This window comes from Haplochromis burtoni, unplaced genomic scaffold (genome assembly GCF_018398535.1).
Source record: "Haplochromis burtoni strain Fernald_Lab_line unplaced genomic scaffold, NCSU_Asbu1 Contig_234, whole genome shotgun sequence".
Lineage (NCBI taxonomy): Eukaryota > Metazoa > Chordata > Actinopteri > Cichliformes > Cichlidae > Haplochromis > Haplochromis burtoni.
In genome coordinates this window covers 58,163-74,340 of record NW_024582595.1, presented here as the reverse complement: position 1 = coordinate 74,340, position 16,178 = coordinate 58,163, and the positions used below count along the sequence as shown (strand labels likewise).

At 40.8% G+C, this 16,178-nt stretch overlaps 1 protein-coding gene across 1 annotated transcript; it reads left to right on the top strand.

The window, feature by feature from the left end:
* The first annotated feature begins 13,558 nt into the window (after positions 1–13,558).
* Positions 13,559–14,661, top strand: LOC102288594 (odorant receptor 131-2-like). The gene has a single exon (XM_005937530.2). It carries the CDS (start codon positions 13,559–13,561, stop codon positions 14,495–14,497), a length of 939 nt encoding a protein of 312 aa, XP_005937592.1. The 3' UTR covers positions 14,498–14,661.
* The last annotated feature ends 1,517 nt before the right edge of the window (positions 14,662–16,178 follow it).

Here is a 16,178-nt window from a genome sequence, read left to right as displayed (position 1 = left end):
AGGATTTGCTTGACAGATGGCCAATATTTGGCATGTGATAACTAGTTCAACAATTTTGTGTGTGATGACTCAAGCAATGGATGTATGACTATTAGTTTTATTGGGAACGACTATTCAGCATCCATAGGTATGATTACTTTTGACTGACATGACATAAGCAAATGGAAATGTCAGAAAGCAGCAGGGAATTTTGGTCATTGCTCCGTTACCACGGAGACCACTGTTGCCTTCACCTTCCACATCTTCTCAAGGTCCTCTCTCAGTGCTTGGTATTTCTCAAGCTTCGCATCTTCCTGATGTTGTCCTCGGGACTTCCAGACCATACTTAGCACAGGTGTTCCTGTATATGCCAGCCACTTGGTCATGGCATTCTATGTATGGCCTGGATGCTAACATCTTGCAGCTGTTATGTGCTGGACTATCTCAGAGGCATCTTTGCAGAGCCTGCACCTGGCTTCTTGCCTGGTATAGCAGACCCCGGCCTCTTTAGATCTTGTGCTAAGACCTTGTTCCCGTGCTGCCATGATTAATGCCTCTGTGCTGTCTTTCAGGTAGGATTTCTCAACATTATATTATGTATATTATATATCAATAATATATTTCTCACTTCTTCTATCTGTCATGCAGGGGCCCATCCTTCCATGATGGTTTCTCTTCTTGCTCAGGTTTCTGCTGCCTAATGTATTCACTAAGCACATGATCAGTTGTAACTATCTTCTTGATGTACTAATGGATCTTTGTTGTTTTATCCTGGATGGTGGTTCTGAATCTCACTAGTCCTTGCCCTCCTTCCTTCTGCTTTGTACTGTCTCAAGGTGCTGGATTTGGGATGAAGCACTCCATGTATGGTTAGGAGCTTCTTTGTCTTGATTTCAGTGGCTTCTAATGATAAAACTGTATTCAGCGAAATTTGATGATTCAAAAATTATTTTGACATATACTCATGCCTAAAACATGGACCTGGAATAAAAAAAAGGAAACTAATAAGAATACCTTTTGCTTTGACCAGCCACCTATCCCAAATGGTGATATGACCACTTAAAGTTTTGCCAAAATGCAGTTTCTGAATTTTTCTCAAGTGACTTTTCAGAAATCAGGTAAAATCAGGTTATGAATGATTGTTCTTCTGCACAGAGATGTTAAATTAGCGGATTTTTCTTATTGAAACTATGACATATCACAATATAATGCTACGATGCTGAAAGCTAGATTAAAAAAATTATGGTGAACAAAAAGAAAAAAATTCTTTGATTATAGCTCTTTGGGTGGGTATAAAAAATGTTTGACTGCATTTTTAAAAACCACTTATTTACTTTTCTGCACTGGACGTTTAATGTAACTAACTTTTGTACTTCACAAATGATCAGGGTCCACGAATGCAAATTAAACAAATTAAAAGGTCATATGAAGATAGCAAGGTGTGAAAGATATTGCACACCTACATTTTGCAATAGATCCTGTCATATAAGCATTATTTCTCCACACCTTCAAACTCATTTAGCAGTAAGGAATATATCTTAACATTAATATAAGTCATTTCAATTTAAGTTTTGTTGACCATTTTTTCCCCAGTAACTTTAACCTTCTGTTGTTTACCTGCTATTGCATGTTTTGTCATTAACCGCCAGTCAACAGAGCAGTCTTTAAATAATTAATGATCCCGTTAATGATCACTTTTAATTAGTTTCAGTGGAGGTTATTATTATTACACAAAGGGATAAAGTCAACTGGCTAATTATCATCATTATGACTGCATTAAAGAAAACATCAGCTGATGACAAACAACCTGGAACTCCCCCATGACATCAAACTGATGAGCAGGTCAAACTTTGAGCAGTAATTTGGCAATGTTTTAAAACCAAGCAAAGTTTCATTTTTCTGACATGGATATAATGATTCCAACACTCAAATGTCATAAAAAAAAATAATCTGCTGTTTCATATTTAAACTGTTTCATGTATGAATTATGAAATCATGAAACAAGATTTCTGTCAAGATTTGTGATTGTGATTTCTGAGAGTTTTTATTTTTCTTTAGAGAAGAAAAATAAAAACAAACAGTGTAATTGAAATGTTACCAACTCATTTTTCATGGTGTTTGCAAACATGTTTACTCACCTGGACACTTTTTTGAAGTTATGTATTCAACAAACCAATAACAGAAAATGACTATAAAATATATTTTTTTATACTGTTATGTTTTTTCCTCATATTTTAACATTTTTAATACTTTTCAAAGCAATGCAAAAATGTTGACCCTGATCCTGACCAACGAGCTGCGGACTTTCAAACGTTTTCTACAAAAGTACTACTGCCACTCAAAATAATGCAGTTCAGTCTGACTTAAAGGAAATTTGACAAAACATCCAGGGTAAAAAATAAAAAGTAACACATTTGCATCAATTAACAGAAACTATTTCAGGGACATACCTGGAACACTTTACCCAGGAGACCTTGTCAAATGCCAGCCACCCTTTGGAGGAAGCTCATTTCCGCTTCTTGCATCTGCAATCTCGTTCTTTTAGTCACTACCCAAATGGGAGAATAAAGGATGTAGACCAACTTTTAAATTGAGAGATTTGCTTGCATCGAGGCTCAAGAGTTGGCAGTTCGCCTTGTAATCGGAAGGTTGCCGGTTCAAGCCCTGGCTCCGACAGTCTCGGTCGTTGTGTCCTTGGGCAAGACACTTCACCTGTTGCCTACTGGTGGTGGTCAGAGGGCCTGGTGGCGCCAGTGTCCGGCAGCCTTGCCTCTGTCAGTGCGCCCCAGGGCAGCTGTGGCTACAATGTAGCTTGCCATCAGCAGTGTGTGAATGGGTGGATGACTGAATGTAGTGTAAAGTGCTTTGGAGTCCTTAGGGACTAAGTAAAGCGCTAAACAAATACAGGCCATTTACCATTTTACACTCAGTTGTCTCTTCACCAAGAGGGACTGGTACAGCGTCCGGATCACTGCAGCTGCAGCACCAATTCATCTGTCTATCTCCAGTAGGGTGTACATTTTAGGACATCCTCAGGTCTCAGGTGTCAGTTGTCAGGTCTCAGGTGTCAGTTGTCAGGTCTCAGGTGTCAGTTGTCAGGTATCATGTGTCAGTTGTCAGGTATCATGTGTCAGTTGTCATGTCTCAGGTGTCAGGTCTCAGGTGTCAGAACACAAGCTATCAGAGAGAAAGAAGCTTCCTTCAGGTGCTGCTGTTGTCAGGTCCCAGCCAATGACTGTAGAAAACATGGACAACACTACAGCACTTCATCCCATTGTACAAAAATGAAGCCAAAATGTGTACAATGTATTGGAGGCTTGTTGCTAGCTAGTTAGCGATGCTACACACCTGTTACTCTAATAGTCTGTATTATTGAAGGATTCAGCACTCCTTAGTTTTTGTTATACAGTTTTAGACAGTGATTAGATCAGCTGCCCAATCCACAGAGGCCCAGAGTTACTGTTAATATAAAAATGTAATGCTATCCTTTGAGATTTTAACATAAGATAACAATTACACTGACAGAGCACTCCACAGCCTGCTAACATGGAAACTTTAAATAAAGACAGCAGCAGAAGGTTTCATAGTAGTGTAATTTTAATTTGTTCTTTTCATTTAATAATAGATTCCACATTATTATCAACAGCTTCATTCACGCTGGGGAGAAACTAGTGAGGGAGACCATGAGGACCAAGCCGGGTTTCCTGGGTTCAAAGATTTGGAGAAACATCTTCCCTTTCTTTCATCACAGCTGTCCTGTGCCAGATGTTCTGTTTACTGACTGAGAGAGGCAACATTTAACACTAGGAAGCTTGAAGCTCATCGCATTGATCAAGCAGGACTCATGATCTTCACCAGCAGCTCCCTCACAGGAAAATCTTCAGCACTCCTCCGTAGGCCCACCCCAGAAGATGGATACACCCAGCATTTCATAAACACTGTGATGGAGACCTTTGGTTTGTGTGATGTTATAAATACCCGGATAATCCTCAGAGGCTCTGGATTTTTACATAAAGATATTATACTCAGTCCTGTAGAAAGTTATATATTTAATATTATGTTACTCTGGTTACTCTGGTATGATTGACTCTGAATTACTTCATGGTAAATAACACACTATTGGCAGAAAACTGAAATAATTCCAGATCAGAAGTTTTTAGTTCAACATACAAGTGACGACCTTTGACCTTCACCAGGTTTTATTTAATTGTGTCAGAGAAAATCTCATGTGGTCTTCATGCATGAGTACATTCAGTGTTTAAAACAGAACCTGTGCTGCTGATCTCAGAAAGGTCTGTACCACATGACTGGTTCAGGAAGTGGTTCGAACTTTACCGCGAGCTATGACAGCGATATAAACCCCTCAGACTTCATTCAAAATGTGGGTGTTTGATGGAGAGTTGCGGTTAGTGAGAGTTTGGAGACAGTTTGGAGGTTTATGAGAGTGAGGAGAGAAAGTCAGGAGAGAATGGAGCCAGCTAGAAGAGGAGGATGTCCTCCCCTGTGTGGGAACATTTTGATCTTATTCCTCCCAACAAGGTATGTAAATTTCTACAGAAGATGTATTTTCATAATACTGATGGTGCAATACAATTTATGTTAAGCGTGCTTACTTTTGTACAAGGTGAAGTGTTTGCTATGTGCCAGGGAGCTGGGATATAACAACAACACCTCATCCATGCTTAGGCACTACAGAGCTTTGCATGAGAATAAGGGGAACACCGATTGTGGAGCAAGACCAGGTGAGCCATCAAATGCCATGATAATATAGCATGCGTAATGTTACTAAATGATATAACAATATTATACAACTGTAATAAGTTACGTGTGTGATATTTATATTTGTGCTTATAGATGAAGACCTGGTTAGCATGGTGATTGAGGACTCCCAGCCATTTAGCATTGTGGAGGACAAAGGATTTAAAAGATTTGTTAAATCATTAAATCCTAGCTATGTTCTTGTCACTGCCGAGGCCGCTTAAAAAGGTGACAGGACTCAAATGCAGGACGCCGAACAGCACGTAAGTAGTTTTAGAGCAATCTGGTCTTGGTCAGTGGGAACAGCAGTTCCGGGGATTGGGCTGGAGGGAGAGTCACACTGGGTCCAGGGAAAGGGTCAGGGTCACGGGGGTGGTCGGTGGTGACGTGGAGGGGTGAGTGGTCCGGGTGTGGTCCGAAACTCCTGGCGTGGAGGCAGAGAGGCAGGCAGGTGGTTCGGGTGAACAGCCTGTGGGACTGTCAGGTGGTCCAGTATCCGGGTTGGAGCTCTTCGGCAGAGATTAGTGTTTGGCAGCTTGGTGTGGCTATGAGAGAAACGCACAATGAGACAAACACACAATGAGACAAGGTAATTCACAAAGCGAGTGCGAAATCACGGTGGTGGCCTGCACTGACTAGGGTTAGCTGAGAATCTGGCGAAGAGAGGTTGAGTGCGCTGGCCTTATGAGTCCCCGGCTAAATTACCCACAGGTGTGAGCAATCAGCAGAACACTGAGGCCCCTCCCAGGGGTGGAGATGCCGGCTCGGAGGGAGACACACTGGCACACACCCGGACCATGACAGTTCTCCCCACTAAAAAGGTCATAACAGCAGTGAAAATTTAGTTTTTACAGAATAAAATGTGAACAGGCCAGGACTGAGGCTCAAAGCCTACTACACGTGCTTCACAGCCACGTCGTACTTTTGAACAAATATTGTTTTCTTTCCTTTAGGCCCTGAAAGTCATGGTGGAGGCCAGGTACCAGGAGATGAAGGAGAAAGCTAAGGCCAGCATTGAGAAGGCAGCAGCTGTGAGTCTGACATCAGATATGTGGACCTCCATCAACACAGAGGCCTATCTTGCAGTCACCTGCCATTTTGTTGATGAGTCCAGCACATTAAACACCGTTGTTTTAGGAGTGCAATATTTTCCTAATGCACACACTGCAGAAAATATTGCACAAGTGAAAGGCTCACTCATGACAGAATGGACTATTACTGACAAAGTCACATGCCTAGTAATACATGGGGCTGCCAATATGGAGGCTTGTGCAAGGGAGCTACAACCCAAACATGCCATATGCATAGCTCACACCCTGAACTTAGTGGTGAAGAAGGCCCTTGACCAGACCCCTGAGGTCTCTGACATCCGCGCCAAGTCCAGGGAGATCGTGGGATATTTCAGGAGCAGTACCACTGCAAAGGTAAGTTCTTAAGTGGCTTAATTACAGTTTCTTAAATGCTACTTAAGTGTATAGTTCTGCTCCCTTGACAATCTAATGTATGCTTTTTTAATTGTATTTTGTAAGGAGAGGCTTTCAGTGGTGCAGAAACAACTAAGGAAGCCTCAACTCAGGTGGGATGTCTGTTGTGAGACATCCCACCTGTTTCATCTGAGGAATTTAGTATAATTTCAGAGTGTCTGGTTGTCCTAGCACCATTTAACGATGCAACCACTGAGCTCTCTCAGGAAAAAAGGGTGTCTGGGTCAAAGGTCATACCTTTGCTCACTATGCTGGATCATTGCCTCAATGAACAAATGGAAAAATCATCATCCATTGGGTCTCCTCTGGCTCAGAAGCTGAGGATGCTAATGAGAGAGAAGCTGGATAAAATACAAACCATGTGAAAGAGGCTACTAGCCCCGCTATATAGGGGTGAAGAGGTGCACAGGTTGCCCTGAACGACTAGTGGGTGGTGGGATCTGAGTCCCCCCACTGTGACCCCCCCCCCACTAGTACAGTTGACCCTGATACTTACTTCTGTAAGAATGGTTTTAGCTGTCTGGCTGCTACAGGCGCAGAAGAGGGGCTCCAGGATTCAATCTTGAGAAACGATGCCTGCCTGGAGTATACTATACTATCAGACATAAACACAGCCTAGCCTACCCTTCCTCCGATTTTCTGTACCCCAACCAGATAGCTTGGGTGCCCCTACTCCAAGGCAACTTGGGTTAGACAAAAACATGAAACGGTCTCTTCTAAGCAATGTTAAACTTTAATTTGCTCAGATGGCCCTTTGAACTTTACCATCCATCAGTTATGATGGGCCCTGAAATCATGGATGGCAAGAAACAAAAATGCAAAAGAAATAAAAAGAAATCAGGTTCAGCGAATGAAACAGGCAATTGTGATCCCACTGTTGTAAAACCCTGGGTTTAAACTAGCCACAGACGGGCATCCAAAAATAAAAATAAAAATAAATCATGAAACAAATAAAATAATGAAACAAAGAAATTCTCTTCTCCAGAATGATTAACACTGTATCACAAACATGATACAATTTACAATGTTCACAGGGTAATAGTCCCAGTTCCTACGAGTCAGTCCCAACAAAATGTCCTTTGAACATGCAACCATATACAGTCTTCTTTGAGGTGTAACTGTAGTGAACAGGAGCTGACTGCAGGGTCCCAGGCCATAAAGCTGACCAAAGTTACAGCAGTGGGAGTGAGCAGTCCAGTCTCAGGTTCACGAAAGCAAGGAAAATAGAAACCATACCTTTGTCTCTCGGCGACAGAGCTGGGCGATAGAACGATAACGATATGTATCGCGATATAACTTTTTCTCGATAGAAAAATTAAACTATCGCGATAGACCTCGCCGCTCTTGTCCTCTTTAAAAAAAAAAAAAGAACAGCCAATCCAAATTAAGTAGCGCAGAGCCGAACCAATCACAGCCGCAGCGTCACGTCACGTGACTTGTTACGTACAGCACAAGTGCCAAGCCGCACATGTGTATTTGTTTGGGAAGCAGCCAGCCACCGTACCGCCCGGGTAATGGAGGAAATGAGTGTGCCGACTAGAAAAATCAACCGAGCGTGACCGAAGAGAAAACAGATGATGGTTCCAATGCCGGAGAGATTGTCGAACGGAAGAGCCATAGAAGTTCCGTAGTGTGAAGGTATTTCGGCTATTTCAAGTCTGACAAAAAACAGAGTAGCGTGCACTGTAAATTGTGCCGAAAGCAAGTCTGGAAATACAATAAACTGGTGCATGCGCTACGTCCACACGTACCCGGGTATTTTTGAAAACGCAGATTTTTCTATGCGTTTGCACCTTTCGTCCACACGTAAACGGCGTTTTTGGTCACTGAAAACGAAGATTTTTGAAAACTCCGTTTTTGCATTTACGTGTGGACTAGAAAAACGGAGAAAACGCAGCGTCAAAGGTGTGCGCATTTTTTGACGTCACACTGTGCGCCACGTTATTGTTTCGGTGAAATGAATTTCTACAATACTGTTACTGTAATTCTACTCTCTGCAGTGTTTAAATGCTTACATATACACACAGTTACTGTCCCTCCACACATACGACTCGGTTCTGCTTCTATGCCCCAGCTTTGTTTACTTTTTCCCACCGAGGCTTCTAGACTTCTGATTGGCCAACATTTCTGCACGGTTAGGAATCTAGCGCCACCTGCTGCTTTGGCATGTTCATAGCAGCGTTTTCCTTCATTTCTCCTTTATGTGTGGACGGGATTATTTTTTAAAACGAAAACGGAAAATCTCCGTTTTCAAAAATACCCGTGTACGTGTGGACGTAGCCTCAGTCTCTGACTGGAAGCGCTAATTCGTCATTCGGCTTTTGTCAGACTAAAGTAACTGTTAAAACTGTTTGAAAAGCTAAGCTATACAACAAGGAGAGATTGAGAATTTCCTTTTAGTTCTCAGTTTATTTGATATTGACAAAAGTTAGTCAGTTTTGTCTGTTCTTCTGTAAAACAAACTAAGATTTATTTTTAGAATTAATATTTTGTTTCTAAGTGGAATTGACAATTTAGTAGTCTGTTTCGTTTGTTCTATTTTGAAACTTAAACGCTTTAGCGGCTGCCTTTTGTGTAGTTTGCAATATTTGCCTTTATTTATCTGAAAAAGTCTCATGTTCCTTAAGTACATCTACCCTGTTGAACTTATTATGGGAAATAAATATTTAAATAAAAACAAGCTGCTGATTATTTCACATTTTACTTGTGAGCAACGGCACATTTAAATCTTACAAATATAGTTATTTGGCTTATATCGTGATAGATATCGTTATCGCCTGAAATGAAAAAAACATATCGTGATATGAAAAAATCTTATATCGCCCAGCTCTAGCGACAGTGCGTGGGAAAAGCACTGGGCTACCAAAGGGCTACACTTTCACATACAACGTAACCAAGAACGTCGTCTGGATGGCAGGGTAACCTATTCCTCGGGGACCCACTTTGTCCTCGATGTCGGGTCCGTAGAATACATCCAACCTCAGGCTAGCAACGGGCAACATTAAGTGTCGTGACTAAACAATATTTCAAATTAATACAGGCAATCCATCATAAAGCAATCATAGATCTAGCCATTACAAATAAAAATTCACCAAGAGGGATGGCAAAACAAGTGATTAAACTCACAAGCTTCATTAAACCAGCCTCACCTTCTGAGGAGGTTCAAAGGGCAGTAGAGAGGAATACAGAACAGTGGTTAGAGAACAACCTGCTGGCGCTGCAAGAACATTACATCAGCGGGATTACAAACTACGCTAACCTTTCTTTTAATGAAAACGCTCTCCGAATAGCAATTGCTTGGGCAGGAAAAAGATATAAGGCTAGATTCTCTCAATCTACTGTGGAAACCATACAGAACTTCTTTTCAGGGGAGGGAGAATCACCTGATAGGTCAGTTTATGTAGAATCATCCCCCGAGATATCACTGGAGGGAACATCGACATCAGATTTTGACATAGACAGTGAAGGAGATTTTCCACCATTGCAAAGATCAGAACAAGAACATCACCCGTCCCTCTACCCCAAAGTGATAGTTGGGAAGCAGACCAGATCAACGGCTGCGGCCTTAAATGACAGAGGGAGGAATAGCCAGGGCCCAGAGAAGGTCCATCCACCCCCATGGGACTCTCAATCCACTCCGTTTGGAGAGGAATTAACAATAGACCCTCATATGAATAGACCACTAGAGGGGACCTGTAATCGGACCCTCTCCCCTATAACACCAATACCCACAATTGTGGAAAATAACTCTGCTGCACCCACTCAGGTCCATTTGGGGACACGTGAAGCTAATGTAAGTCAAAAGGGGTCTGCCTCTCCGCCCCTCACCCCACAGCCTTCACAACAAGGAGGTGCGGGCGAGGGAGACCGACAACATAGGCAGAAAGAAAACAGACCCCCCTTTCGAACATCTGAAGGTGACTTCACAGAAGGTAATGTTAATCGGATCGAAACAGCCGGCAAATTTAACAAAAGTGAGGGCAGTTTAAGAACAAATAAACATTATTCTAGACCCACAAAATTGACCAGTGTATCTCTTCACCAGCCTACACAGGCAAGGAGCAATGTGGCGGTCTCTCAGACTGACCTGGGCTTACAAATTCATGGCTTTGAACAGGAGAGTAACACTCATCTCTTATTCTACTGCTACGGCAGCAAAATACAGGTTGCAAGCTGAAGGGAGTGCCGCTGTAATGGACACAAGAACAGGGGAGCGAGACACAGCTAAAAGAGTAGCGGGAAATAACAGCATGATGATGCAGGGCCCGGTCAAGCGCAATAATGCCGACTGTGGGACGCAGACGACCTCATCTGACCCTAAAATTACTCCCTAAATGTGTCAGCGGCAACCTCACATCAAAAACGAAATAACTCAAAACAAATGACAGAGAGAGAGAAAGACAAATATGTACATTTTCCCAATACCCATAAGGCCCATAAGGGGAGAAAGATTATGGACTGGCAATTCAGATGTAACAAACCAATTTGGTTCCTGGGGGACTCTAATCTGTATCGTATGTCGCCACATTGCTCAGGTGAGATTCAGGTCGACAGTTATCCAGGAGCGTCGTTTTATCATTTTAACCAGATCCTGGAAAAAACCCCTCCGCATGCACTGGTGAAGCTGGTGGTGGTGTCGGTAGGTATCAATAACAGAGACCAGGACCCTCATAAAACGTCCATAAAACAGCTTAGAATGCTCTAAAAGGAAGGCTCAGTCTGTCTTCCCCAATGCAAACATTTACTTCCCATTGATTAATTATTCACACTTCTTACCTCGGGAACAGAAACAGTATTTAGACATTGTGAATGAGTTTGCGCTAAAGCGCTTGCCTGTGATAAGCCGTATAACCGAGGACCAATTCCATACGGTCACAGATAACATTCACTGGACTCAGGAAACGGCGGGGCGAATATTCAAGCAGTGGTGCAGCGAGTTGCAATTGGATTTTTAATTCATACTGAACCTAATATAGGGGATCTCCCTTCAGATTCTACTCGGGATCACTGTAAGGAGAAGCAGGCCTCCATCTTCTGTTTACAGTCTTTCACTGATCCATTAATAGAATTCAATTGGATTTTCATTTGCCCACAGATGGGTTGCATGATTTGAAATCCTCTAGACACACTTGGCATGCTGAGGAGAGTAATATATTAAATTGATCAACTCTATTCCAACCCACTATGAGACAAATAGAATTATTAGAGAAAGGGCTTTCTTATATCCCAGCCCCAAGTATGCTAGACAGGGAGGATTTATGGAGGGATATTTCCTTATATCATAGGAGGATTAAACTCTTGGATTACTTTGGGGAGGATAAAAAGGATGGGGACTATGGGGCTCTTCTTGCGCTACCATCTAATTGGGAACCTACTTGGGGCCAGTTGGATGAGAGAGTGAGGAAGCTAATTGAAGCCGATTCGCGTGACTGCAGGATTCCGACCATGGACAAGGTGTACAGACGGTGCTGGAAGAGAGGAGATGGAACTGATTAGGGAACTTCAACAAAATAAAAACATTATCTTTAAACCAGCGGATAAGGGCTCAAAGATTGTGATTTTGGACAAACATCAATATATTTTGGAAGCTAATAGACAGTTAGCTAATGCAAAATATTACAGATCTATTGAGAATAGCATTCAACAAAATACACAAATTCAGGTCCGCAGTATTGTGAGTAAATTATATAGTAAAAAAATACATTACTGCAAAACAAAGAGACTTCTTATATGGCCCGGATGAACTCTGAAATAGGCAGTTTTACCTCCCTTCTACCTCCCGAAGATCCACAAAGATCCGCAGACGTGGACAGTACCAAATGTGATCCCGCCGGGAAGGCCTATTGTATCGGACTGTAGCAGCGCGACTTATAATATCTCCCTCTATATAGATCAATTTTTGGGACCTCTCTCTTTTGTAAACATCCTAGCTATCTGAAAGATACATATCACTTTTTGGAACTTATTAAACCAATGCGATTACTGATAAATACGCAATTGTTCACAATTCATATCGAAAGTCTCTACACGAATATCAATACAGAATTAGGCCGAAGAACAATAAAAAACATTTTGGAACAGCATCCGGACCCTAAGAGACCGGATGAAGAACTTTTGCAGTTGTTGGAAATCTGTTTAAGATGCAATGACTTTGAATTTGCAGGGAGACAGTACTTACAGGTTCAGGGTACAGCTATGGGGCACAGATATGCCCCTTCCTATGGTCCCATGGTGAGAAAAAATTCACTGAATTTATTGACATCCTCAACAATCACCACCCCTCTGTCAAAGTCAAATATGAAATGCATCCGGTACAGGTGAACTTCCTGGACACGACAGTGTTCTTGGAACAATTGGATCAAAATCTGGAAAAAAAAAAAAAAATTTCTACTAAGGTTTACTTTAAACCTACAGACTGTCATGCTCTTCTACACAAGAGTAGCTATCATCCTAAACACACATTCAAGCGCATCATAAAATCGCAAATCATCAGATTCTATAGAATATCCTCAAAGGAGTCAGATCTTCAGGACTCAATTAGTGTATTATTCCGGAGCCTCAGAAAGAGGCTTACTCTAGTAGGTTTCTCAGAGCAATTAAAAGTAGCACACTTGCAGGACTCAATCCTAACATAATGAATATAGGTCTCAAATGATTCAGGGGGAAATCGGACTCAAAATAAGGTACAACTGGGGGAACCGAACAGACTTATGCCACTGGTAACCACTTACTCGCGCTCCTACCTACCATTGCATCATCAACTCAAAACAAACTTTAAGAAACACACCTCCGGTTTGACACAATTCAAAAACTGTAGAGTAATCTCAGCCCATAGGAGAAATAAGAATCTAAGAGACATGCTTGTCAGGGCCAAATTACCAGAACAGATGAGGCGAATAAGATCAGCGAAACCCGACCATTGGGCCTTTAAGCTGAGACTGTTTTGTGTACAATCCTCATGGAAAAATAGGGGCACCCATTCTTTCCCCACCATTTACAGTATTGAATCCAACAGGGATTAGCAGTAACAGATGTGTGCTGTGGTAATGACATTGTGGGAATATTTACTTCGGAGTGACATGCACAAATAACCATATCTAAAGACAGAGCTCAGCATAAAGCAGTTTTGTGGTTGAATGGTTTGGCAACTACCTTTATGTCTCTCAGTCTGTTTGATTTATAATGACAATACAGCAGATGTGCATATGTGTGCTTTTTAGAGTGAATTTTACTATTTGCAGATGTTATGAATGTTTCTAAATGGGGCACTTTAGACAAAGATAAATTATTCCTGGATGGCTCTGTCTTCAGAGGCAGAAAAAATTGTTTTTAAACTTATGGTTGACAACAGCTCATTCATTGGTGTTGAATCCTCAAGGCAACAACTCAATGACCAAGTCATCATTGTTCAGGTTTTGGTAGGAGTTTTCCTTTGCATCAACACTATGTTGATCATAACCTTTTTTATGAAGGACACCTTTTACAGAACTATGCGCTACATCTTATTTGCTGTCACATTACTGTCTGATTGTCTCATTTTAATTCTGACAGATTTGTTGCTGATCTTGAGCTATTTTCGTTTATCTATACAGGTGTCATTGTGCCTTATTATGTTTGCAGTGTCATCCGTGTGTAACTTTGTCACACCATTTACTTTGACAGCAATGACCCTGGAACGCTATGTGGCCATTTGTATGCCCCTGCGTCATGGAGACCTTTGCTCCACACGCAGCGCTCTGCAGTGCATCCTCATCATTCACGGCCTCAGCTCTGTGCCCTGTATTTTGATTCTGTCTGTCTTCTTTGCATCTGTATCCTTAAGCTTCTTCACACAGTACCGGGTTTGCTCTGTGGAGATGTTCATTTTACGTAGTTGGCAGGGTCATCTCAGGTCAGCTATAAGTCAGTTTTACTTCTTGATTATGTGCATTATTATTGTTTTCTCTTATATTCAAATAATGAAAGTGGCCAAAGCCGCATCAGGAGAGAACAAAAAGTCAACACATAAAGGGCTCAGAACAGTGGCTCTTCATGCTTTCCAGCTGTTGCTGTGTCTCATCCAGCTGTGGTGCCCATTCATTGAAGATGCTGTCCTTCAGATTAATTTCATGTTGTATGTTAATGTACGGTACTTCAACTATATAATGTTTAGTCTTACTCCTAGATGTCTGAGTCCTCTCATTTATGGCCTCAGAGATGACACATTTTTCCTTGCACTAAGATATCATGTCCTCTGTCACTTACACAGGAAAAAATCTGTTGGGGTTTCTAACTAACACCACATGATTCTACTAAAGAACAAGATAGGAACTGAGCTTTAATGTAATGATAAGGAACTAAGCAAGCAGTATATGCTCTATCAATTATGTCTCCCAGCACTTGGAACTTATTATCAAGACACTCAGTAATTCTTCTATGCAGAATACATTGTTTAACTATTAACGTGTAACTAGTCCACTGTGGTAAGAAAACCAGTTGATTAATTGAAGCTTTAGTAACATCAAGGCCTCTGGTACCTTAATTTTGTAACTTTTAAAATGTTGCCCAGGATCATTTAATGATGATTTCAACATTAATATTTCAACATTTAGAACACATTCAGACTGTTTGTAGCCTGCATTTAAAAAGCACTTTGGAGTACATGTCATCCTGTTTAGAATTATTTTAGCCGCATCTTCACTCCAACAAGATTCTAACTGTGACATCTGTCTGACAACATGATGAATGACTGATCACGTTGTGTTTTAGCTTATAACTAGATTAACACATGGCAAATGCTTCATTGCAGGGGAGCTGGCTGACAACCTGACTTACTATCGACAGAGTCATAGAGTTAGAAGGATGTAGCTGATAAATTTTATTTAGAGATCATAATTATGATTTTCCAATAGTCACTGTCTGTATCCTTACACTGATGACTTTTTTTTATTGTTAAAATGCAAATGTTAAATAGAATAACAGCTTAACATCTATCTGGGACTTCAGTGTTTCTACAAACATAAACTTCTGCAAATTAATGTGTTCCAACATTTGCTTTAATAATGAATACAAATATAAAGAAAGGTGAGTGTCCATCAGCTGGTTCAGGAGGGTTGAGCCTTCTTTTGTTAAAGAAAACATTTCTAGCAAGTAGGCTAGGTTACCATGGCAACATGTCTTATCTATCAGTCATGGAATTAATAAGCAACATTTTCTTAATTTTTCCTTCAGTGTATCAGTTCTAATCAGCTGTTTTGCCTTAAGCTATGTGTTTTTTTGTGGTTGAAAGTTATTCCCACGTGTGTGAAATTTAGTCTGTTGTCATGTTTTTATTCTGACAGCAGCAGTTAACAACAACAACAATATTTCACAAGGGGTTATAGCACAGTTTGTTTTTCTCTAAAGGGATTTAGACTCAAAACAGAAATGTGTTGATAATTAGCTGATCGTGTGATGATTAAGTGGTTCATCAATTATTTATACAATTCCCCTGTGTTGGGTTCTAGAAGTTATACTATTGAACTATTGCTTCATTTTTATATTTTCTTAAGATGTCAACGTAGTTTTAAAAACTATTATTGGCATGCACGTTATAGTTTATTAATTTGAGACTCTTAGAAAATTGTACCAATAAAATTAAGTTCACTGTATTTGTGCAACCAGAATGAAACAAATAATTTCTTTACATTCTTATCAATCTTGCAGTAAGTTATGTTTTTAGTAGCATTTGCATGTGTGTGTGTGTCATTCTGCCTGTAATTATGATAGCTTGAAAACTTTTGAGTGAACCTTGATTTAACTTTGAAGCGTGTAGAGTGGGATCATGTTAACAATTCAATAAAATTTGGACTACATCCAACAAGGTCTTCAATGTCAACTTAATGATATCTTGGTCAACATTTGAAAAAAAAAGCCTTATAACTTAGAAACTATGATTGTTACAAGTGTTGTATGTATTGTCAACATAAAGAAAGTACT

What these genes read in the sequence shown, in the direction of transcription:
- LOC102288594 (XM_005937530.2), top strand. Translation starts at nt 13,559, where the DNA reads ATGGTTGACAACAGCTCATTCATTGGTGTTGAATCCTCAAGGCAACAA.